Source organism: Budorcas taxicolor, chromosome 7 (assembly GCF_023091745.1).
Source record: "Budorcas taxicolor isolate Tak-1 chromosome 7, Takin1.1, whole genome shotgun sequence".
NCBI classification, from domain to species: Eukaryota; Metazoa; Chordata; class Mammalia; order Artiodactyla; family Bovidae; genus Budorcas; species Budorcas taxicolor.
Genome location: NC_068916.1, coordinates 107,140,337 through 107,167,524, shown reverse-complemented (window position 1 = coordinate 107,167,524; position 27,188 = coordinate 107,140,337). Strand labels below are relative to the sequence as shown.

The 27,188-nt window shown below is 38.5% G+C and overlaps 1 protein-coding gene across 1 annotated transcript in view; it reads right to left on the bottom strand.

Annotated features, from left to right (window-relative positions):
* The window catches only part of FER (FER tyrosine kinase), a 459,494-nt gene that overhangs the window by 193,565 nt on the left and 238,741 nt on the right, over positions 1 to 27,188 (bottom strand). Inside the window, exon 13 of the mRNA XM_052643475.1 lies at positions 17,020 to 17,142. Coding sequence (XP_052499435.1) covers positions 17,020 to 17,142 — 123 coding nt within the window. The remainder of the gene's footprint in view (positions 1 to 17,019; positions 17,143 to 27,188) is intronic.

Sequence of the window (27,188 nt, the reverse complement as noted above, 5' to 3'; positions counted from 1 at the left end):
AAACTTCAGGGAGCTCTACAACGAAGAGAGGAAAGTACTGACATTTCTTAAAGTGACAGTTTCACTGGCCGTAATAGCGTCACTGACAGCTGTAATGAGAACAATCACACGAAAGTCAGCATACTCACTACAAAGACGGCACTACAGGCACTGTCCTCTGCACGCACTTGGAAAGGCAGCACAGGACAGTGCTTAAGAGCAGATGCTCGGAGGGCAAACTGCCTGTATTGGGATCCAGGATCTACAGCACCTCCACTTCACACCTAAGTATGCTTGAGAAGATTACCCAACTTCTCAGGGCTTCACTTCCCTCATCACCGCAAGTGGGAAAATAATAATACTGCCTCAGAGGGGTTTTCTGATATTTAAATGAGGAAAGCACTTAGACCAACACCTGAGTTAGAGTATACCTAAGTATGAATACAAAGTATATGTCAATAGGAAGAGCTAACTCATTGGAAGAGACCCCGATGCTGGGAGAGACTGAGGGCAGGAGGAAGGGGGAGGCGGAGGGTGAGATGGTGAGACAGCATCCGACACAATGGACACGAGTGTGAGCAGACTCTGGGAGATGGTGAAGGACAGAGGAGCCTGGCGTGCGGCAAGCCACGGGGTCACAAAGAGTTGGACACGACTGAGCAACTGGACAACAACCCTTCCTCAGGGAAGACTTTCCAGGCGCCTTTTCTCAGATTTCAGAACCATGGGCTTTTGTTCTTCTGAGTAGCTTCCTTTTTTCCTACTTTTGTTGTATTTTAACTCACAAAGTCTCATAAACATTGCTATATGACAATTATTTCCTGATTAAACATGTTAATCATGCTTTTTTCTCTTCCCTCTAGTGTCATCCTCAGCTAATTTTTAGTCTGCTGTATTAACCATATATTTGCAAGAGTCTCCAAATGAAGCATGCTATGCATAAATAAGCTGATAAATATTATAGCTCTTTTTAACGTTTGCCATAATTATTAAACAATGAAAGTAAACTAAAACAAATTAAGCTTCATGAACAGAAAAAACTACTTCAGCTTACTCTTTAGCGCCTTTGACAAAATGATGAAGTATGACAGGCTATTCTATCCATCTGCTTCAAATCATGACCTAAATCCCTTCTAGAAAAACTTCTCTAAAACCCTACCCAATAGAATCAAATAACCAGTTTTCACTAAAGTGTAAACAAATGGCAAGAGACTTTATTAGGGTGCATGTTTGTGCAACAAAACGTGAGGCCAGCATTCACTGGTTTCTTTGCCTCTTCATATCATTCAGGAAGACCCACTGTGGATATTGAACGACCACTTGAGGACTAAAGGAATCTGGTGACAATAGTAAGTATGCTCAACTTGGGTGTTTGGAAATTCACATTTTCTCATTAGTCCAAACCCTCAGGCACAGTTTTTTTTCACTGGGACTTCTAGGCATATCCTATGTTCTTGCAAAAATGCCTAAATAATCAACCAATTTGAAAACAACTTCAAATACATTAGTTCTTGACATAGGAAATTGGGATGAAGTTTCACACTTTTATATATTTCAGGTGAAACAGCATCAGAGAAATAGTATTAAAAGTATTTTAGCTTGAATGGTTTCTGTTAGACAGAGGAATTGGAACAGAGACGTTATCAAAACAGGATATAATAGTTTTCATGGCCTCTTAGTTGACATGGCAAAATTAGCCTGTAGTATGAATTAATTTTTAAAAGTAATGGAGGGAAGTAATATGGCATAATATCCAGTATTAAGAGAATTAGGATTTTTACACCACAGTTAGTGATATATTTAGATAAGAAAGGGATATTACAACATAGATTACTTTTAAAAATAATTTTTAAAAATTATGTCCTCTTCACTCAATGTAATATTATATAACATTTCTTGAACTCTTCAATATTTGACAATATATAATATTTGACTAAATATATATATGAAATATGCCTTAATACATAAATATGAAATATACCACCTATAAATTAAACACAGCCTTTATACATTCATTTTCAAATGATTGTTCCACCTTTCCATTTTAATAACTTTGACTTCCATGTGTTTCTTCACTATTGTCTTTTAGGTTATTAAATGAGAGGCCTCACCACTGAAATATGCCTAGTTACTTTTCTCTTTTCAGAGTGCACTCAGTATAACTCACTGCTTCAATCTATTACCCACACAATAACATAGAGTCTTCCCTGTCTTTTGCCCCAGATTGCAAGGATATCTGTTTAATATATCTAGGTCAAACTTACATTGTAATAGGAACCCAATGAATATTAAGGAAGTATACAATATAATGAAAACGATTACCAGTAGCCAGATATCTTGATTTTTTAAAAGCTCTCAAAGCTTAATGGATAGTACATTTTCCCAAGTCTATGGATATTAAACCTTCCCACCTAGTTAGCCATAATTTCATTGCATACTATATGATAACTTGTGACTTTTTAAAGTACTTGAGAATTTACAAAGTGCTTTCACCACTGTCTTTACAGCTATACTGCACAGTAGGTACAGAAACATAAATTGGGTCTCAAAGAGGTCAAGTGTGCTGTCTCAACTATTTTAAGAAAAAGAATCAGTGAACATACATTTGATGGAGCAGGTGTCAACCTGAATCAGCCTCTGAACAGCCTTTCTTGCCTACTCAGTTCCAGGAAATAATCAGGAAAAATCTTAAAGGGAAGAGCACTGCTTTATTGCCTCTAACTCCAAACTAGAATTTTTAAGGGGTTAATAAGAAAATACAACTTGCCATCAATTAAATCAGTGATGTGGGCTTCTCCACAATATCTAAGAAAATACTTTGATTCACATGATCTGTGGTAGCTGGGAATAATTTGCACGCTCTTTTAACAGCCTAGAAATTTACTCCATTATCGATAAATATGTCCTGAGAAGATGACACACATAAAAAACCCCTGAAACACTTAATAACGGTTTCCTTAATTAACGGTAGTTGTATAACATTCCCGCCATTGTAGTACTCCCTACAATTCTCCCAGTCATTGCCTCTTTCCTGAAGGTGGCGACCAGTGCTATAGTCTAAGTCATCTAGGCTCTACTACAGACACTGACAAGGACCAGACTATCTCCCAGTTTATTGATTATAACATTCCTATTAATACCTAGATATTTTTGGATATCTTGTACACAACAGCATCTATGAGCTCATGCTATCCTATGTTCTTTAAAGTATTCTTTCAATTCATACTTATTTAGGGTCTTTTATAAGCCACCATTAAACAAGGCTCAAGGAAGACAAAAAGGAATCAGTATAGTCTGTGACTTCACAGATCTACTACTTGAAGGATGTAAAAATCAAAATGATTGAAATACTACAAAATAGGTGCTATTATCATGGCTTGTGCAGAATGCTATGGAAGCACAAGGAAAGGAGAACCTAATTTGAACTGGTGGGGTGAAGAAAGGCTTCAAAAGAAAATGGCACTCAAAATGTGTGCCAGGTACCAAGATGGAAAGGAGGGGAGCAGCAAGTCCCACTCTGAGAAGTGACGGGGATTCCCGACACGGGAAGGACTGGCGCCCTTCTCGGTCTGTCTCTGACTCTCCTGCTCCCCCTCTCTCTTAGAAGAATCTGATTACACTGGGCCCACCTGGATAAAACACAATAATTTCTTCAGCTCAAGGTGCTGGACATCATCATATCTGCAAAGTCGCTTCTGCTGTGTGACAGACACACCCACAGGTGCTGAGGGCCAGGACACAGACGCGTGGGGAGGCATTACTCTGTCCACCATACTTCTCCTCCCTCCTCCCTGACTGCGAGGATATTCTCCATTCCAGGTGTGCAAACTGGGATTCTTGTGTCTTCAGCTACTGCACAGAATCTCTCACCCCAAGATCAGCTGCTTTGTTTCAAACACTATGATCTGCAGGTTCCTCACAGCACACTCTGTCATCCTGCACAACTCTTGGAAGCGTTCCCTGGACTGTCAAGGTAAGAGGCCCTTCTTATGTCCTCTAAAAAGACCATAAATCTCCTCTAGAATAAGGTGTAGCACCTCAATCATAATTCTTACTTACTTGTCTGTCTTCCCAACCAGACTCTAATTTCTTTGGGGATAAACCAGTAGCTAATATAATTTCTATTTTAATATAGACACAATACACATTTACTGAATGTTAATTAAAGAGACATGCTTAAAACCTATGAATTCCTAGAAAAGTTTGACCTATTTACTTTAGACAAACACTGATGACCTTCCAGAAACCCTACTTTCAAGATCACAAGAGGAATGGAGGAGTTTTTTTCAGAAGTTATTTCTAGAGAAGACTTTTAAAACTCTATTGACTCTCTCACAGCCCAGTGTTATAGACATTAAAAAATTACTCTTTTAGTCACCAACTGAAATTATTCTAGGGGCAAAAAAAGACACACATTCATTAGTTAAAAGAGAACATAGCATCACTAGAAAGTATTAGTGAAATCATACCACTTGAATTCACCATTACAAAATATTTCTAATAATAAAACCACAAAACAGTGAGGGCCATGAATTGAACATGATGGTCTTTTATTACAAAGAGAGATAGATGTTATAACTGATCTTTGATACAACTTATAAGTTACAACTGATCTTTGTATTATATGTTGTATATATTTGTAAGATTATATGTATTATATGATCTTATAAGTTACAACTTATGAATTATAACTGACCTTTGTTGATCTTAAGTCTATTTCTCATTAAACAGTTATCAGTCAAGATTCAAGGATGTCCACTAGATTATTATTTCCCAGCATGGGTATTTCTCTTATAAGACCTTAATTTTTGGTATAGTTTTAATGTATGCCAGTTGTTAATATAAGTAACAGAAAGAAAACCTTCAAGTTTCATTTTCTCTAAGGCTTATATATGAACAACCGTTTAAAAAAACCACTTGAGGATATCTTTCTAACGTCCTTGGTCTTTCTAATTTAAATACTATTTTTTGAAGTCATTAAAATTCCTGGCATGCACATTTAGTCACCGTAAAGTAGGATGTGGGACAAGCCTTTTGTGGCACAATTAAATTGTTCCCCTCAAGGACAATGTAGCAGAAGGGAGCACTAATTTAGCTAATATGGTAAAGAATGATACGTGGTTCTTTAAAAAAGTGAAAATAAGCGATGTCAGTTCTTGTATTTCATTTTCACTTCTGAAATGGGTTAATACAGGACAATAATTTGCAAGCAAGAAATATTAAATATTATACAAGATTGCCTCACTATTTTAAAGTTAATATCAGAGAGAAATCTCATTAAGGTGTCAAATGGATTTTATAGAACCAATCGTATACAGTTGATAGTAGTATAAAATACATATAAGCTAAATAAGAGAACATTAAAAATACTTCCTATCTGTACCTAAAAGTATTTATGAAATTTACAAGAGAAAAATAACTACCTAAAAAAGCAACTTCTAATATAAAGTAATATAAGAAGGAAAAGAAAAATATAATGAAAAAGCTATTATACAAAAAGAACTGAAATGAAGTGTGTCAATTCCAAAGGAATCTCATTCATAAATCTAAACCATGCTAAATATTTACTATAAAAAGAGAATATTAATATCTTTAAGTTTTAAGTTTTTTTCAAATATTTATCAAGCATTTATTAAGTGTCCAGATTTTCTCAAAAATAGCAGCAAATATTTAGTGAATGCTGCATCAGGTGGTGTGGGATACATAAAGAACGAGTGAGACCATCCTCCTTTCTCTCGCGGAGCTTATTCTCGCGTGGGGGCGTCAGACTACAGATGGGCAGTAACAGCAGGTGGTGAGTGAGCATCATGACGGCTGCACAGCGAGGGGCGAGCCTGGAGGACGAGGAGGACATGTTCATGGACTAGTGAAGGGAAGGGACAGTCGCTCAGGCGTGTCTGACTCTCTGCGACCCCATGGCCCATCCAGTCCATGGGATTCTCCAGGCCAGAGCACTGGAGGGGGGAGCCTTTCCCTTCTCCAGGGGATCTTCCCAACCCAGGGATCGAACCCAGGTCTCCCGCATGGCAGGCGGATTCTTTACCAGCTGAGCCACCAGCAAAGCGCTCATTTAACTTGTAAGGGAGCAGTTATGGGTGGAATAGTAAATACATCTATTAACTAAAACTAACAGTGAAATCAAAATGACACACCATCATCAGAGGTTTCCTACCTCAGGAGTTTCTGTGGGCTGCAGACTCCAGGGGCACAGGGCAGAGAGCGGTTATAGGGAAAAGGGAGTATGTGACTCAAGAGACTAACCTGGCTCGGAGGCAGAGCAGGCCCCATCTGTTCTCTCTGCCACAGTCTCCCTACCAGCTCACCTCCCTCACTCCTGACCACCTCATCCATCCCTCCTACCCTGCTGACCACGTCTCTACGGCTTTGCATCAGAAAAGTCCCAACGTTAAGAACAGTCTGCATCGAGACACGGATGTAAAGAACAGACTTTTGGACTCAGCGGGAGAAGGAGGGTGATTCGAGAGAATACCGCTGAAACATGTATATTACCATATGTGAAAGAGATAGCCAGTGCAAGTCCCATGCAAGAAGCAGGGCACCCAAAGCTGGTGCCCTAGAACAACCCAGCGGGGCGGGGTGCGGAGGGAGGTGGGAGGGGGACAGTGTACACCTGTGGCCGATTCACGCTGACCCATGGCAAAGACCATCACGACACTGCAGAGTAACTGTCCTCCAATTAAAATAAAACTGCATCAGAATGCCTTTGTCTTCTTCTTGGTACAGACTTACCTTGCTTTCCAGATCTCACTAACTTAAATCCACTGTACTCTGCGGTTTCAGAACAATTAAATATATTCTCAGTGTCTAAGTTCAAGATTTGAAAAGTAAGACAGTAAAAGACATAATAATATCCATTAAATTATCCAGAAAAGATAATTTACAAAAGTTTGAATGATCAATTATTGGCACATAATCAGGGCTTTTTTGCCCCCCCATTAAGGGCAAAGTATGAAAGAAAGCAACACCTCAACAATACCTCATTCCATGTTAAGATATTTTACACTCAGTCTGTGGATCTTCTACCAACTTGGCTAAATTTAAATTGTTCAGGTATATAATTGAGAGAGAGATTTGTAATTATCATATGTGTGATCTTCTGGTATTCTGGTACTTGTTTAAATTTCTACTGTATTTAATGATAATGTTATTACTGTTTCAACTATAAATCTGGATCCTAGAATTCTATTATTCTATTCAGCAAAAATTGAAATCAGACAAAAAATTTCAATGCAGAATGTGTTTCATTACATTGTATAAAATACAACTTAATATTAAGCCCTTGGCTATTATGAAAGGACACTAAAAGCAACAATCTATGAAATCTGTCCTTAAACTTTTGCAGAAACGTTTTTAAGGGCATTGCTATATCTAAAATCCCAAGGGAGAAATTTCCTTTAGAACTCATTGGTAGTAAAACTTTGCTTTAAATAAATTAATATCCTTCCTCCTCTCTAACCATGACACTAGTTAACTTTTTCTACAATGACTGATAGCTAAATTTCAAGCTCAACATGGAAATTATTATAGGTCTTTAAGAAACTACACTTTGCCTGTTAGTTAAAAACCACATATTTTATTAAAATACATAATATATCCTTTTCTTAATTCAAGTTATTTTATCTCAAGCCCATCAACAACTGTAACGACTTAAGATTAAACTTCCAGTCAGACAAAACCACATTCAAATCACCTATTATTTACTAGATGTTTGATTTGAGCAAGTAGCATAACACATGTACATCGTAACTATTCAAAACAAATACAGACAATTAATTGTTGGTATTTTGTAAAATGAAGATAAAATTTTATTGTACGGCTTAGGTGATATGCTGTGTACAATAAAAATAGATCAATCAATATGAAGTTGATTCCTTTCATCCTTTCATGTAATAATTTGGTGAACAAGTAATTTTCTTCCTCGACTGACCACCCTCTTAATAATTTCATTAATCATGTCTGTTTCAAATATTTGTTCTTCCAGAGACTATAACTGTTGTTTTGCTTATGCATTATAATTTTGAAAATTTAAATTTGTGGTTACATATGCCAGCCTTTCTGTGAGCTGGATACAAGCTAACCTAGATGTTCTTTCAAATAAAATGTACAATGATGAGACCAACAACATGCAATTTAACAAGAAATATATTTTTACTGAAAGGAACCTAGAAATCTGACTTTAACGTTTAGTTATTCTGTGACTTTGAGCATGAGCCGCTTGCCTTAGAGATTATTACCTCATTTGTAAAGTAACAGGGGATGAACTGTCTCATCTTGAAATTTCACCTAGTTCTTGATTTTAGCGCATTACTCTAACAAGAGTCTCTGGGTTTTTATATTTCATAACAAAATAAAACTGCATTTTGTATTTTATTTACTATTGTTAAATTTCCACTATTAATTATTTTTTCCTGGTATTGATATTTTTTCTATATGTATTTTGACATTATTCACTGAAATATAATCTGGATGTGGCTACACAAGTTCTTTGTGAAGCATAGTAAAAAAAACTTGATTTATTTGTTTTATAAATGTGCCAATAAATAATTTAAAGGGCTGGATGAGTGATAGTTGCTCAGACATGCCTGACTGTTCATGATCCGATGGACTGTAGCCCACCAGGCTCCTCTGTTCATAGAATTCTCCAGGCAAGAATACAGGAGTGGGTTGCCATTTCCTTCTCCGAAAGGCTGGTCGTCAGGCTTTCGTACTTTCGTAAGGTATCACTAGCTACACTTTAGATGTGTCAGGTTCACATCCCACCCTTGCTTATAAACCTGCAATGGAATGGCATTTCCACAGAGAAATCCTAATTGTGGTATTCAAAGCTCTCAAAACTGGACTTTCAGATTACTCATCTTTTTAAACCATCTGCTTCTGTCAAGGCAACTGATCTTGCCTTCCTTAAAACAAGTCTAGGAATTTCCCATGTTTTAGATACTTCCCTTACCATGAGTGCGTGCATGCGTGCATAGTCGCTTCAGTCGTGTCTGACTCTGTGTGACCCCATGGGCCGTGGCCCACCAGGCTCCTCTGTCCACGGGGTGCTCCAGGCAGGATCCCGGGAATGGGCTGCCACACCCTCCTCCAGTCCCTTACCGTAACTGCAAACAACTTCCCCAGCCTGTTGGCCTATCCTCGAAAAGTCCACATTTCTCTGTAAATCATTCCTAGGCCGTATGTTCTTCTAAATTCACATACTGTTACTTTAAAAATCCTTTATAAAATCTTCTTCAAATTGAGACTCATAAAATCAACTTTTTGGATGTTGACTTTTTGGATGCATTAAGAAATATAAAAAGTTTCATAAAATCTCTATCAATTATGAACACATATCCATACCAACATTTCCAATTCGGCATGTCCTGGGACTCAATATAATATGCAATTTCTATGCATTATGGGAAAAAAGAGTTTTAGAAACATTGCTTCTGTATCTTGGAACTCTCTCCAACCAGTATACAGATGCTTTCTCATTCATGGTATTACATTGGATGGGGTAAAATGATTGATTTAACCAGACTCCTATTAAAGAACATTTGAATTATTTCCAATTTCCTGATATTATAAATGCTGCAGTGAATAACCTTATACTGATATCATTTCATACATACACATGTATAACTAAAGGACAAGCTGCAGTAGTCATATTGCTAAGTCAGAGTGAGATCCCTTTTATAATTTTTGTAGATCGTGCCACATTGCCTTCTACAATGCGTGTGCTTCAGTTCAGTTCAGTCGCTCAGTCGTGTCCGACTTTTCACAACCCCATGAATCGCAGCACCCCAGGCCTCCCTGTCTATCACCAACTCCCGGAGTTCACTCAAACTAATGTCCATCGAGTTGGTGATACCTTTCAGCCATCTCATCGTATGTCGTCCCCTTCTCCTCCTGCCCTCAATCCCTCCCAGCATCAGAGTCTTTTCCAATGAGTCAACTCTTCGCATGAGGTGGCCAAAGTACTGGACTTTCACCTTTAGCATCATTCCTTCCAAAGAAATCCCAGGACTGATCTCCTTTAGGATGGACTGGTTGGATCTCCTTGCAGTCCAAGGGACTCTCAAGAGTCTTCTCCAACACCACAGTTCAAAAGCATCAATTCTTTGGCACTCAGCTTTCTTCACAGTCCAACTCTCACATCCATACATGACCACTGGAAAAACCATAGCCTTCACTAGACGGACCTCTGTTGACAAAGTAATGTCTCTGCTTTTTAATATGCTGTCTAGGTTGGTTGTAACTTTCCTTCCAAGGAGTAAGTGTCTTTTAATTTCCTGGCTGCAGTCACCATCTGCAGTGATTTTGGAGCCCAGAAAAATAAAGTCTGACACTGCTTCCACTGTTTCCTCATCTATTTTCCATGAAGTGATGGGACCAGATGCCATGATCTTCGTTTTCTGAATGTTGAGCTGTAAACCAACTTTTTCACTCTCCTCTTTCACTTTCATCAAGAGGCTTTTGAGTTCCTCTTCACTTTCTGCCATAAGCGTGGTGTGCACTTAGTCATGTCCAACTCTTTGGAACCCCATGGACTGTAGCCCACCAGGCTCCTCTGTCCATGGAATTCTCCAGGTGAGAATACTGGAGCAGGTAGCCTTTCCCTTCTCCAGGGATCTTCCCAACCCAGGGATCAAACCCAGGTCTCCCACATTGCAAGCGGATTCTTTACCAGCGGATTCTTTACCATGAGGGAAGCCCAACAGAGGTTTTTCTAATTTATATCCCCATCACCAAATTATCTAAGGGTTTTTATCTGTACATCTTTGCAAAGAAACTGAATTATCAAACTGAGTTTATGCCAATCTGCTAGGTAAAAACATGATATTTCATCCTAGTTTTAGTACTCCTTTATTCTGAATAATATAATCATCTGTCATATTTTAAAAGGCATTTGTATTTTCATTTTTTAAACTATCCATTCATGCCCATTGCTAATTTTTCTTTTTGATTGTCTTTATCTGACAGACTGCACCCCGCCAGGCTTCTCTGTCCATGGAATCCTCCAGACAAGAATACTGGAGTGGGTTGCCATTTCCTTTTCCAGGGGATCTTCCCAATCCAGGGATCAAACCCAGGTCTCCCACACTGCAGGCAGATTCTTTACTGTCTGAGCAACAAGGGCAGAATTAATTTCTAGAGGTTCTTTATATATTAGATATTAGCCCCGTGTGGTATGTGTTTTCTTGAATAAATTAGCAAGTATTTTAATTTTCTTCTGATCTTGTAAAAAGTAGTTATTATATATTTTTTTAATTTTTTATATTTTGTTTTAACTTATTCCTTTATGCTTTTACCTTTCTTAATTCCTTTCTTTTGCTTTCCTTTTAATTGTGGTGTTTTTTCTTCTTAATTTTTTGAATTAGATGTTTAACTCATTCATTTCATTCTTTTTGTTTTATCAATGTTAAGTTTTTAAGGTTCTGAATTTTCCTCCAAGTGCAGTTTTGTCTGCATCACTTAGCTATATGAAAAATTTTATTTTCTCCACACATGTCTTGCATTCATTGATGCAAGCAAAAAATATAGAAATTTAGAGTTCTTTCCTTTCAACATGTATTTTTGCTAGAGCTTAATAAGATCTAGAGCAACTTGGTTCTTTGATCATCTCTTTCCTTTGTGCTATACAACTTTTGCCTAAGCAAAAGAGCTTTTGGCTACCTAAACATGTACTTTTTAAAGTCTGTGGATAATATATAGCTCCTAGTTTTGTGAAAAATGCAGTTTATACTTTTTTATTTTGTTGTTATTGTTCTATGGTTTCCACAGGTAATAGGGACAAAATGTTGTTATGTAGCCATGTTCATATGAGAAATCCCTTTATACATTTTCTGTGTACATTTCTACACGCTTCTTGGCCTTCTCTAGTGGCTCAGACAATAAAGAATCCATCTGCAATGCAGGAGCCCTGGGGTCGATCTCTGGATCAGGAAGATCCCCTGGAGAAAGGAATGGCTACTCACTCCAGTATTCTTGCCTGGACAATTCCATGGATAAAGGAGTCTGGTGTCCTACAGTCCACGGGGTCACAAAGAGTCAGACATGACTGAGCAGCTAACACCTTCCCTTTCCCAGGGTCCACATGCATAGATTTTGTAAATATTTTAAAATGATGAAATGATACACTCCAGGCAATGTTTGTGCTGTAAATACCAATCCTATCCTTTAGTCTACATTAAAAAAACTTTAATGACTTTTCTTTTAACCTCTCAGCCCCCATCTGACTATTTCATCACCCTTCCATCTATTTATATAGTAGATAAAAAGAATATTCTTATCTACCAAAAAACCTTGCTCCTCAGACTAAAAATATGATATTTAAGAAAGTCTGAGGTAGACATATACATGAAATTCCTTTGAGAAATCACATAAGAAATCATTAGTGGCCTCCAAGGTCTATTAATTTTTGAGTCCAACGTTGCTCTTCCTCACAATACCTGCTGGTAAATTTTGAGATAAAAAGCTGAAAGTCAGTTTATGTGTTATATGTTCGATGACAAGGTCATGTTATTTCATTAAATGGAACAAACCTAAAATCCAAGCTTAATTTGACTTTCCAAACTATGCAAAATGAAGGGTAAACATTCAGATATTATCTGTATTTCCCTGAATACAACACGCTATTATAGTTCTTGTTAGACTAACTTTCATATGAGATGGGACTGTAACTGTCAAGTTCACTGGTACATACTACTGTTAGAATACTGAACTACGGAAAGAATTTCTTCTTTAACTATTGACGTTGCAAAGACTATACGTTATAATTTATGCTAGCTAGGGTTGTAGTCAAAAATGATGAATAGGACAGAATCATTTTCATGTTAGCACTCTGAAATTTTTTTCCTTCACAATTTAAAATCTTCAAATTTTCCCTCTGTTCTATTTGTCCTGTTAAAGAAACTTTTTGAACAGGAAAGTATATGGTATTTTATAGTTTCCAAAATCTACAGAGAAAAATGGACTTTTCTTGAGTTATGTCCTTTTATAATAAACAAGGTATCTGGTGAGCAGTGACTACGTGACTTGAGTATAAGGTAAAGTGCATAGTCTTCAGGGGTCTGAAACCTCACAGCGTGAACGGAGCGCCTAAATGGGAAGCAGCGCTCTCCTCTCTGCCCTTTGTGTGTGTGTGTCTCTCGGAGAAGCCGCCACCAGAAACCGGTCACCTCACGACATGTTAACTTCAGTCACAGGTTCACTCTCTCCACAAAAATCTGCTTCTAATATTCTGGCATACTATACAAAATTCTGATTAAAAAGCCAGAATTACTTGATTTAAGCTGGCAGGCAAGTCATTTACCTAAAGGTTCAACTTAACGGCTCACTGCCTAACTTGCCTGAATTTAAATCATGAACTTTAACTTCCATTCAGAAAGAAAAAAATTTTTAAAGATCTAAATCTAAAGAAATATTAAGCTTCACAAGCCAGACTTTCAAATGTTAAAGGTGAACCAGATGTCTTCCTTACCTACACCTTACAACATCCTCTACTGTACCTTAAATTCCACTCTCACCAAATATTACTGTCTAATGTTCTTCCTTCTATAGAGACCCATAGTTTTTGCTATGGTAAAGATTTTTCCAATTTACTATTTTGTGCAACCAAAGATATTGCCTTTCCATTAAACTCACACATGTCCCATAAAATAAACATTTTATTCCTTACAGCCTCTAAAATTTAGACTCTACAGTCTAGACGGATAGCAGTTGAGAACATGGGTTGAATATCTCATCTCTGCTGACAGCTGTGTTGTTTTGTGAAAGTAATTTACCATTGTAAACTTCAGTTCCAGGTTCATAATTGTATGGGGTTAATAACAATATTTATTTCATGGGAATATATACAGTTAAGGCATATAAGAAGCTTCTAGCAACTGCCCAGTGAATTCAATTCTTCAACAGATATTTACTGAACACCTACTAGCTAGCTGGAGGAGGAAATGGCAACCCACTCCAGTCTTCTTGCCTGGAGAATCCCATGGACAGAGGAGCCTGGTGGGCTGCAGCCCACGGGGTCGCAGAGCCGGACACGGCTGGAGCAAGCGAGCACATAGCAGCTAGCACCGGCTTAGGTGCTGGTCGCACTGACTGCTACATGCAGTCCTGGCCCTTAGAGAACTGACATTTCTCTTGTGGGAGACAGACAACCAAAAATGCATCCTATAGTATGATGTCAGGTGAACAGAGCTGTGACAAAGAGAAATTGAGGACAAGAGAGAGATATAAGGGGGTAAGGTGTTATTTCACAGGCAGCAGTCAGAAAAGACCTCCCTGATGAAGTGACATTTGAACAGAGTCTGAGCTGAGGAGAGAACAGGCCCTGTGCGTCCCACTGTGCTGCTAGTATGATGGTGATGATCAAGATCAGCAACCTGTGTGGGACACCTCTCTCACTCCCATACCTTCCCACAGGCTTTGGGAGGCAGAGGAGGAAACGTCAGCCAGGGCAGAGTGAGGGATGGCTGGGTGGAAGATCGGTTCGCTTCATCATCATGAGAAAGTCAATTTCCCTAACTCAGGCTGTCTAGTTTCGTCTAGTTTCGCGTGCCTCTGGGAATAAGAGAGAAATTACCCTGGCCGCCACGTCCTCTACTCAGGCATATACTGTGCACGTACATTCTCATGAGTAAGAGGGAAACAAATGGAGAGGTGTGGGGTACTATACACAGAAATTATACTGAGACCAAAATAGCATTCTTTATGTAGGCTAAAAATGAAGTCTGGCAAGATGGAAATTACATGTTTTATAGCACAGTATATGGTCAAAGACATTAACTTCTTACACAAATTAAATCAGGAAAGAGATTCCATTTATAAGACGACAAATAACTTTCCAAGAGAAGATACGTAACAGATAAGACCAGCATAAGAAAACTGTTTCCCACTCATGATTGAAAATTACCTGCTCTTATAACCCTGTTTTGTGATTTTCTTTTAAAAGAGTGATATGATTCTTTAAATCAAGTGCATAATAATATTTACCATAAATTGAGATAATAACTTGCATATTTCAAATATCAAGTTAACAGTCAACTAGATTAACTTCAAATTTCTACCTCATGAAACGATCATATGTAGCCCCTTAATCTTTTACAGCTTTCAGTGGAGTCATTTCCATAACTAAGGCTACAGGGTGCTGGGATAATCGGCTCCACAGGCAGAGTCGCGGGTCTGAGAGGAAGAGAATAACCGGCCACGTAACAGTCCAGAGCATCTACTCCGTTTCTCGACGACCGTTTCATGGACTATTTCATACCGTGAGGGATACAGCTTTACTTACACATTCACACCCAAGGCCACATAAGCACTGTTTTGCGCCTCTTTTAGGGCTCTGGTCTCTCAACTTAGACTTGGCTAAGCAAGTGGACAATGCAGACACTAGGCTGGCTTAAGAAATGAGTCACAATCATTTGACAGTATCACTATCCTATCTCTCATTAACCTAACATGGTCAAACTGTGGTACCTTCAGCGCACTGAACTTTACTTCATATTGGGATACGCTAGAATTGAGTTCATGCTTTCACATGTACAGCTAAGGATACAAAACTCCTGGCACTTAAAGTGCTGGAGCAGGGCAGTGGGGAAGAGCTGTCAAAGGACCCCTAGATGTATGGTTTGAGCAGCTGGGTTTTTGGTGATACCATTTACTATAAAGGAAGAATAAATTTTGTAGTTAATTGTGATACATTCAGTTTCAGGTGAAAAGTAGAAAATTTTTAGATTTGGGAAAGATATATATCTGAGCTGGAAACATAAATTTGCAAGTCACTGATGTATTAATAGTAAATAAAGTCATGAGAACAGACAGCAGTTATTCATCGATGAAAGATGAAACATTAATAGACCTTTTTTAACTAGAGAAAAAATATAACAGCCTGTTCCAGACTAAAGGAGAATTTTTATAGGGTTTTCTGCAATTAAAATGTGAAACAAAAGTGAAAGGAAGAACACTAACAAAGAATGAGCCAAACTCATAATTCTAGAAAATTATGCAAAAAGGACAATGCTTTAGCCACCGAATTAGTGTTTGGAAGCTGACTGCTGGCATCTTCTGCGGGTGGAGCGTAAAAATAAAGAGTGGGTAGTAAAGACACGACGCAGTACAAGCACAGACAGCGCGCTCCAGGCTAACAAAGGGGACTATACCAACGCTTTTTAAATGTTTAGAATTTCAGGTGGACTTAGATTGTATGCTAGCATTCTTGGGAATAGCACTTGCTTCATATTACAAATCATCCCTGGATACATAAGCCTCAAAGCAGCATATCTTAACCTCCCAGGTTTTACGACTTCCCTGTTTCTACACTGTTCCTCATGTGAGATGGCTCCCTAAGGAAAGGGGCTCCTGTTGACCCCAACTCAATTCCTGGACCATTAAAAGTGCCCAGAAGCTAGGCTGGCTCCACTGTCCCCCTAGTCCAGGTGCCACAGGTCTCACCTTAAAAACACAAGCCTTCCTCAACCCACTTACTACCTCACAGATTGCTTAAAGCACATAAATGCAATCTGTTCTGTGATAGATCTTAGAGGTAACGATGACCTAGAACAATCTCTCACCCAGCTAGCTGACTCTACAGTGAAGCTATGATTTACTGACCCGAGAAGAATAGTGTAGTTTTAAAAAATTCCAATATCTTACAATATATCATACACTTAACACCAGAAAGTAAAATTCTAATTAACTCTTAATTGCTGGACATTTTCTTGGACATCTACATCTCAGAATCTTTTATAAACTAAATCTTTTAAACTCTGAACCTTATAGTGTGAAGGAAAGCCTCAAGTCTTTCAAGAAACACTTGAAAGGAAAAAGAAAAAAGACAGGCCATTTGTAACCTAGCAAACACTGAATAAAAAGACAACCCATCTGCCATCTAAGTACAACCAAGGAAATTTCACACTTTAACTATATTTGTTTCCAAAATTATAAATAACCTAAGAACTTTATTTAGTGTGGGACATAACTTACGAAGCAGTCTTTTCTTTTTTCTTTTGTTTAAAAAAACTGAACGTAAGCACCTACCTTAGGAATAGGATTCAGCAGAATTACACCTGACTTCTTAGTGATGACCTGTTTTGTTGTATAGTGATGGTCTATAAGTTGAGGAATATTTGAAAACCCAGTGCCTTCAAAACGATACATATTCTGGAGAAAGAACAATAAAGACATTGCTTAAGCAACACTTCATTCATCAATAAAGTTCCATTTAAGAAAATCTATTGTTGTACAAGTGTGTGAAGATATTTAACACTGCTGAATTATAATACACTTAAAAATGGTTAAGACGGTAAAAATAAAGATAAGTGATATTGCAACATGCTAAAAAATAATCTTGCATCAAGAAACTAATTTTCATAAATGACTAAATGTAATTCAGATTGTTAAAAAGAAAGAAAGAAAAAAAGAAGAAAAATTTACAGACCTAGAATGCACATTGCTAAAATAACAACCAAAGGAAATAAACTACAGGATACATTGAAGGAACAGAAATATGTGTACATATGTTTGCATATGTGTTTCATTTGAAAAAGCTTTCAAGACCAAAAATAAAGTCAAAAGTCTGCAGAAGTATATCCAATATAATAATATTTTAAGAATACCTCTGATGACCATTTATTTCCCTTTCATCAATACAGTATGAATTGATTTTTCTGTACTTGGGTTATTCATGTATTATTCTTTCATCAAACCACATAGTCAAAAACAAAACAAAACAAAACGATACTGTCCTTCACATACACTTGATAGAGAAAATGCAGCAGAGACAAGTCTGTGCGCATCAGCACACTCACATCTTCACACTTGTGATTCCAACACATGAAGTTAGTGACATGTTCCCAAACTCTGTCAAGACCGCCTTCCTCTAACTTAAAAAAGGCACATCCATTGGTAATCTTATGAATGAATCAATGGCAATAAATTTAGCAAAGAAAAAACATCTCATTGCAGCTATTTTTCAATGAAAGGAGCATTACAATACAGTGTTGTGTAACAAAGGCTCCCATCTGATTATTCACAAAGAGTTCACATGTACATGTGTATGAATACAGATACAAACATGTTCCATTTTAAGAAAATCCTATGGTAAGAAACAAGAAATTTCTGAACTCTCCAAATTTGGGTATTATTTACAACATTGGAAGGTATTTTCCCAGATAAAGGATAAAAAAACTCAAAACTCGATTTGTGCAATATAAAATTCAGTCAGTTCAGTCACTGAGTCATGTCCAACTCTCTGTGACCCCATGAACCGTAGCACGCCAGGCCTCCCTGTCCACTACCACCTCCTGGACTTTACCCAAACTCGTGTCCATTGAGTTGGTGATGCCATCCAACCATCTCATCCTCTATCGTCTCCTTCTACTCCCACTTTCAATCTTCCCCAGCATCAGGGTCTTTTCCAACGAGCCAGTTCTTTGCATCAGGTGGCCAAAGTATTGGAGTTTCAGCTCCAGCATCAGTCCTTCCAAAGAATATTCAGGACTGATCTCCTTTAGGATGGATTGGTTGGATCTCCTTACAGTCCAAGGGTCTTCTCCAACACCACAGTTCAAAGGTATGAATTCTTGGGCACTCAGCTTTCTTTACAGTCCAATTCTCACATCCATACATGACTACTAGAAAAACCATAGCCTTGACGAGATGGACCTTTGTTGGCAAAGTAATGTCTCAGCTTTTTAATATGCTGTACAATTTGGTCATAACTTTTCTACAAAGGAGCAAGTGTCTTTTAATTTCATGGCTGCAATCACCATCTGCAGTGATTTTAGAGCCCCCAAAATAAAGTCTGACACTGTTTCCCTATCTATCTGCCATGAAGTGATGGGACCAGATACCATGATCTTAGTTTTCTGAATGCTGAGCTTTAAGCCAACTTTTTCACTCTCCTCTTTCACTTTCATCAATAGGCTCTTTAGTTCTTCTTCACTTTCTGCCATAAGGGTGGTGTCATCCGCATATCTGAGTTATTGATATTTCTCTGGGCAATCTTGATTCCACCTTGTGCTTCTTCCAGTCCAGCGTTTCTCATGATGTACTCTGCATATAAGTTAAATAAGCAAGGTGACAACATACAGCCTTGACATACTCCTTGTCCTATCTGGAACCAGTCTGTTGTTCCATGTCCAGTTCTAACTATTGCTTCCTGACCTGCATATAGGTCTCTCAAGAAGCAGGTCTGGTGGTCTGGTATTCCCATCTCTTTCAGAATTTTCCAGTTTATTGTGATCCACACAAAGGCTTTGGCATAGTCAATAAAGCAGAAGTAGATGTTTTCCTGGAACTCTCTTGCTTTTTCACTGATCCAACGGATGTTGGTAATTTGATCTCCGGTTCCTCTGCCTTTTCTAAAACCAGCTTGAACATTTGGAAGTTCACAGTTTACGTATTGCTGAAGCCTGGCTTGGAGAATTTTGAGTATTACATTGCTAGCGTGTGAGATGAGTGCAATTGTGTGGTAGTTTGAGCATTCTTTGGCATTGCCTTTCTTAGGGATTGGAATGAAAACTGACCTTTTCCACTTCTGTGGTCACTGCTGAGTTTTCCAAATTTGCTGGCATATTGAATGCAGCACTTTCACAGCATCATCTTTCAGGATTTGAAATAGCTCTACTGGAATTCCATCACCTCCACTAGCTTTGTTCATAGTGATGCTTCCTGATGCCTACTTGACTTCACATTCCAGGATATCTGGCTCTAGGTGAGTGATCAATCACACCATTGTGATTATCTGAGTCATGAAGAGCTCTTCTATAATTCTTCTGTGTATTCTTGCCACCTCTTCTTAATATCTTCTGCTTCTGTTAGGTCCATACCATTTCTGTCCTTTATTGAGCCCATCTTTGCATGAAATGTTCCCTTGGTATCTCTAATTTTCTTGAAGAGATCTCTAGTCTTTCCCATTCTATTATTTTTCTCTATTTCTTTGCACTGATCACTGAGTAAGGCTTTCTTATCTCACCTTGCTATTCTTTGAAACTCTGCACTCAAATGGGTATATCTTTCCTTTCCCCCTTTGCCTTTCACTTCTCTTCTTTTCACAGATATTTGTAAGGCCTCCTCAGACAACCATTTTGCCTTTTTGCATTTCTTTTTTTTGAGGATGGTCTTGATCACTGACTCTTGTACAATGTCATGAATCTCCATCCATAGTTCATCATGCACTCTATCTACCATATCTAATCCCTTGAATCTATTTCTCACTTCCACTGTATAACAGTAAAGGATTTGATTTACGTCATACCTGAATGGTCTAGTGGTTTTCCCTACTTTCTTCGATTTCAGTCTGAATTTGGCAATAAGGAGTTCATGATCTGAGCCACAGTTAGCTCCCAGTCTTGTTTTTGCTGACTGTATAGAGTTTCTCCATCTTTGGCTGCAAAGAATATAATCAGTCTGATTCCAGCGTTGACCATCTGGTGAGGTCCATGTATATAGTCTTCTCTCGTGTTGTTAAGAGGGTGTTTGCTATGACCAGTGCATTCTCTTGGCAGACCTCTATTAGCCTTTGCCGTGCTTCATTCTGTACTCCAAGGCCAAATTTGCCTGCTCCTCCAAGTGTTTCTTGACTTCCTACTTTTTTGCATTCCAGTCCCCCCCTAATGAAAAGGACATGTTTTTTGGGGTGTTAGTTCTATAAGGTCTTGTAGGTCTTCACAGATGGAGAAGGCAACGGCAACCCACTCTAGTACTCTTGCCTGGAAAATCCCATGGACGGAGGAGCATGGTAGGCTGCAGTCCATGGGGTTGCTAGGAGTCAGACACAACTGAGCGACTTCACTTTCACTTTTCACTTTCTTGCACTGGAGAAGGAAATGGCAACCCACTCCAGTGTTCTTGCCTGGAGAATCCCAGGGATGGGGGAGCCTGGTGAGCTGCCGTCTATGGGGTCACACAGAGTCAGACACGACTGAAGTGACTTAGCAGGTCTTCATAGAATCATTCAGCTTCTTCAGCATTACTGGTCGGGGCATAGACTTGAATTACTGTGAGACTGAATGGTTTGCCTTGGAAATGAGCAGAGATCATTCTGTCACTTTTGAGACTGCATCCAAGCACTGCATTTTGGACTCTTTTGTTGACTATGAGAGCTACTCCATTTTTTCTAAGGGATTCTTGCCCACAGTAGTAGATATAATGGTCATCTGAGTTAAATTCACTCATTCCAGTCCATCTTAGTTCACTGATTCCTAAAATGTTGATGTTCACTGTTGCCATCTCCTGTTTGACCACTTTTAATTTGCCTTGATTCATGGATCTAACATTCCAGGTCATGGTGGAGAGTTCTGATAAAATGTGGTCCACTGGAGAAGGGAATGGCAAACCACTTCAGCATTTTTGCCTTGAGAGCCCCATGGACAGTATGGCAAAAAGATAGGACACTGAAAGATGAACTCCTTAGGCTGATAGGTGCCCAGTATGCTACTGGAGATCAAGAGAAATAACTCCAGAAACAATGAAGAGATGCAGCCAAAGCAAAAACAACACCCATTTGTGGATGTGACTGGTGATAGAAGCAAAGTCCAATCTGGTAAAGAGCAATATTGCCTAAGAATGTGGAATATTAGTTCCATGAATCAAGGCAAATTGCAAGTGGTCAAACAAGATGTCAAGATATAAATTTTGTGAATGTTAATGTTTAAGTCAGCTTTTCACTCTCCTCTTTAACCCTCATCAAGAGGCTCTTTAGTTCCTCTTCACTATCTGCCATTAGAGTGGTATCAACTACATATCTGAAATTGTTCATATTTTCCCAGCAATCTTGATTTCAACTTCTGATTCATCGAGCCTGGCATTTCTCATCATGTGCTCTGCACAGAAGTTAAATAAGCAAGGTGACGATGTACAGCCTTGACGCACTCTATTCCCAGTTTGGAATCAGTCTGCTCTTCATGTCTGGTTCTAATTGTTGCTTCTTGACCTGCAAACAGGTTTCACAGGAGGCAGGTAACGGGGTCTAGTATTCCCATCTCTTTAAGAATTTTCCACAGTTTGTTGTGATCCACATGGTCAAAGGCTTTCTTGTAGAGAATGAAGCAAAAGTAGATGTTTTTCTGGAATTCCCTTGTTTTCTATATGATCCAACGAATGTTGGCAATTTGGCCTCTGGTTCCTCTGCCTTTTGTAAGTGCAGCTTCTGCATCTGGAGGCTCTCGGTTCATGCACCAGTGAAGCCCATGTGGGAGGATCTGGTGCATGGCCTCACTACACCGTGAAATGAGCACGATTACATGGCAGTCTGGACATTCTTTGGCATTGCCCTTCTTTGGGATAGGAATGAAAATTGACCGCTTCCAGGGCTGTGGGCATTGCTAAGCTTTCCAAATTTGATAACATATTAGGTGCAGTACTTTAACACCACCATATTTTAGGATTTTAGGTTGCTCAACCTGAATTCCATCACCTCCACTAGATTTGTTCATAGTAGTGCTTCCTAAGGCCACTTGACTTCACACTCCAGGATGTCTGGCTCTAGGTGGGTGACCACACCATTTGGTTATCTGGGTCATTAAAGACCCTTCTTCTATAGTTCTGTGTATTTTTGCCACATCTTCTTAATCTCTTCTGCTTCTGTTAGATCCTTACCATTTTTGTTCTTTATCATGTCCATCGTTGCATGAAATGTTCCCTTGATATCTCCAGTTTTCTTGAAAAGATCTCCAATCTTTTCCATTCTGTTGTTTTCCTTTACTTCTTTACACTGTTCATTTAAAAGGTCTTCTTATTTCTCCTTGCTATCTCTGGAACTCTGCATTCAAATGGGTATATCTTTCCCTTTCTCCCTTGCCTTTTGCTTCTCTTCTTTTCTCAGCTATTTGTAAGGCCTGCTCAGACAACCACTCTGCCCTCTTGCATTTTTTTTTCCCCTTGGGGATGGTTTTGATCACCGCCTTCTGTACAATGTTATGAACTTCCATTCACAGTTCTTCAGGCACTCTGTCAATCAGATCTAACCCCTTGAATCTATTTGTCCCTTCCACTGTATAACCGTAAGGGACTGGATTTAGGTAATACCTGAATGGCCTATGGTTTCCCTTCTTTCTTCAATTTATGTCTGATTGTGCAATAAGTAGATCATGATCACAGCCACACTCAGCTCCAGGTCTTGTTTTTCCTGCTGTATGGAGCTTCTCCATCTTCAGCTGCAAAGAATATAATCATCACGACTTCCATACTGACCATCTGGTGATGTCCATGTGTAGAGCTGTCACTAGTGTTTTTGGAGGAGGGTCTCTGCTATGACCTGTGCGTTCTCCTGGCAAAACTCTGTTAACTTTTGCCCTGCTTCATTTTGTACTCCAAGGCCAAACTTGCCTATTACTCCAGGTGTCTCTTGACTTCCTACTTTTGCATTCCAGTCCCCTATGATGAAAAAGACATCTGTTTTTTTTGGCTAGTTCTAGAAGGTCTGTAGGTCTTCTTAAAATCGGTCAACTTCAGCCTCTTCAGTGTCAGTGGTCGGGGCCTTTGACTACTGTGATGTTGGATGGTTTGCCTTGGAAGCGAACTGAGATCATTCTGTGGTTTCTGAGACTGCACCTAGACACTGCATTTTGGACTCCTGTTTACTATGAAGACTATCCCATTTCTTCTAAGGAACTCTTGCTCACAGTGGCCATCTGAATTAAACCGGCTAATTCCCATCCATTTTAGTTCACTCATTCCTAAGACGTCAATGTTCAGTAAAGATGTGACACCAGGAGATGAGCCCCCAAGTTGGAAGGTGTCCAATATGCTGGGGAAGAGCAGAGGGCAATTACTAATAGCTCCAGAAAGAACCAAGTGACTGGGCCAAAGCAGAAATGACACTCAATTGTGGAAGTATCTGGTGGTGTAAAATAAAGTCTGATGCTGTAAAGAACAATATCTCATAGAAACCTGGAATGTAAGGTACATGAATCAAGGCGAACTGGACATAGTCAACCAGGAGAGTGTTTAATACAATGTCATAATAAGATGAAGCTGACAGAGAAAACGAAATGTCAAACTAGCCACTAGTGTCATAAGACCTTTTATAAATTTCTAATATATCTCTTGTAACTAGAGAAATTGTGAATAAAACAATGCGAATTTTCAGTTTCCCATTCTGAAGAACATATCTAGTTTTTAATCTTCAGGTGGCTTTCTGCCACTGACACAGCAGTCGTGATGGAATAACACAGAGAGTAACACAAGCGGCAGTACCTCCTCTACGGGCTGAAAGGAGAAACTGACTCCTGGCAATTACTTGTTCAAAGCAATCCTTCTGACATCAGGGACGTCCCGAGTCCTAACACAGTGCAAAACCAGTCAACTCCCTTTCTTAAAGATGAAGATAAAGAATCGAAAAATAATGCCAAGGCCGGTTGCTCACAAAGTTCATCTAAGCAACTACGGTGAAGAACAGTCCATTCACAGAACCCTCGTGTGCCATCAGTGGGAATGTACATTGGTGAAGTCACTACAGAAAACAGTGTCACACTTGCTCAAAAGACTGAAACTGGGACTGCAATATGTGTGCACTCAGGACTGTCCGCCTCCGTGAGACCCCAAGGACTGTGGCCGCCAGGCTCCTCTGTCCATGGGATTCTCCAGGCAAGGATCCTGGAGTGGGCTGCCACGCCCTCCTGCAGGGGATCTTCCTGACCCAGGGATAGAACCCTTGTCTGTCTCCTCCATCGGTAGGCGCGTTCCTTACCACTAGTGCCACCTGGGAAGAAGTATAATATGATCCAGCAATTCCACAATGTGGTATTTCTCCAAAGAAAATAAAAACACTACTTAGAAAAGATATAGGCATCCCTATGTTTATTACAGGATCATTTACAATACCAAGATATCAAATCAACCTAAGTATCCATCAATAGATGAATGGATAAGAAAGAAGATATACACACACACACACATTGGAATATTAATTGGACATAAAGAAGAATGAAACCTTACCATCTGTGATAACATGGATGGACCTAGAAGATTTCATGCTAAGTGAAATAAGTCAAAGAAAGACAAATATTATGTATGGAATTTAAAAAACAAAAATAACAAAATAGAAACAGACTCATAGATACAGAGAACAAAGTGGTCTTTGCTAGAGGGAAAGAGGGTAGAGGGATGAAAGAAACACGTAGGGGAGATTAAGAGGTACAAGTTTCTAGCTATACAACGAAGAAGTCCTGGGACATAGTGCATAGCACAGGGAACACAGTCAGTAGCGTGTAATGACTTTACAGGGACAGATCACAACTACCGTCACGGTGATCATTCTGTGCTGCGCAAAAATATCAAATCACTATGATGTACACCCGAAACAAATGCAGTATTGGAAGACGATTTATACTTCTATTTAAAAAAACTAGAAAATACATTCAAAAAATGTTGAAGACTTGTTTCTTGATACACTCAAAATTCCAAATATTACATTTGACCTTGTACAAATCTGTACAAATGTATTATAATTCAGCTAAGAGGTTGGTTTCACATATAGATAGACACTTTTAATGTTTCTCTACTTTAATAATAATGTGACTGTTAATGTGGCTTTAATGATAATGTGACTGAAAGAATCCATATTCATTTTTAAATAAGAGATTTCTTTTTGGAGCTACTAATGATTTCTATGTGAATTTCAAAAGAAGCAATAAAAACAGTAGTAGAGAATAAATTTCCACAAATTCTGACAAAATTGTGTTGATTGTCATTTGTACTACATTTTAAAAAATCAAGTAATATATCATTAAAAAATAAGTATACATAAAAATAATTTTATAAAACAAGAGTTACATAGATACATACAATTAGATATGTTTTAAATCTCAAAGAATATTCCCTGAGTCTATAAGAGGGTGTTACTGTGAAGCACACATTCCGTGATACATATTTCTGAATTTTCACTAAGAGTATGCATTACTTTTGTTTTTAAAACATTCACAATATCCAGAATTCATTCCTGATTCATCACTGTGCAACTTAAGAATCAATCATGCATACTGATAAAAAACACATAAAAAGCAGAATCAGATTTTGTTGCTACACATATTTCCAGAAGACTATTATTATGCAAGAAAGTCAGACAGAACAGCGTAAGCACATAAAAATGAGAAGGCGATTCAATGAATGTTAATTTGAAATATTATGCCTGAGGAGATCTGAAAAAAAAAATTGAGGATAAGCATGCTTCAGAAAAAAATAAAAAGGAAAGAAGGAAAATCATTTCTGAAAGAGGCCAAGATGAATAAGCTGAATAAAAGGAGCAAAATGCTAAAACACTCCTTTCTGGGGTAATACCCAAATCTAAAAATGTAAAACATAAATTTTAGCTTTCTCAGATAAAAAGAGCACGTTGACTAGTTGTAACATGTTACCAGTTAAACCAGTAAACAGGAGAGGTTGTTGGGGAACCTGAGGAATAATATTAAAATGATCCTGGCATGGCATTTCCTAGTTAACTGTTATTCATTCCTCAGATGTTGTCTCAAACGTTAACTTCCTTAAGTTTTCCAATTAAAAGCTTTCAGAGCACTGTGTATCTTTATAGCATTTACTATGGTTTATAAATTCATATATTGTATGCGATTTACAAATGAGCATGAATTCTCCCCAGCATGTAAGCTCCATCATAACATGTCTGGGCCTTAAAAGCACTCACTCAATCAGTACTTTCTGGAAATTAATTAATCAGGGTTTGGAATGGATTTGCTTTATTGTTACGGAGGAAGCCTCCTAAGTCCCTCTCTGTGTGCCTGAGGCACAGAAAATGGTCTCTCATGATGGTTTCATTTTGACTTCACGGTATATACTGCCTTCTCTTGAACCCTTGAATGGCTGGGTAGTGAAACAGTTAAAAGAATCTTAAGCATGCAAGGACAAGGCTACAAACTTGGAATTGACTGTCATCCAAACAAACTGTGGATGTGTATTTACTCGCTCAGCCTATCTGAAGACCCATCGTATGGATTTAAAAGGTCGTTCAAAGAGCCTAGAGACCGTGGCAACAAAACAAAGCAAACCTGTCTGGTACATTCAGAGACTAATCCATCAGTTCAAAGCGGAACTTAGCACATGACAGACATCCAATAAGCACCTGCTGACTGAACTGATGATATAACACACTGAGATACCTAATTTCACATAGTTACTGCTCACGGCCTCCATTTTTGTGTTATTTCTGTTTGATTGGCCCACATCCCAGGGTCCTACAGAATCCTTGCTCA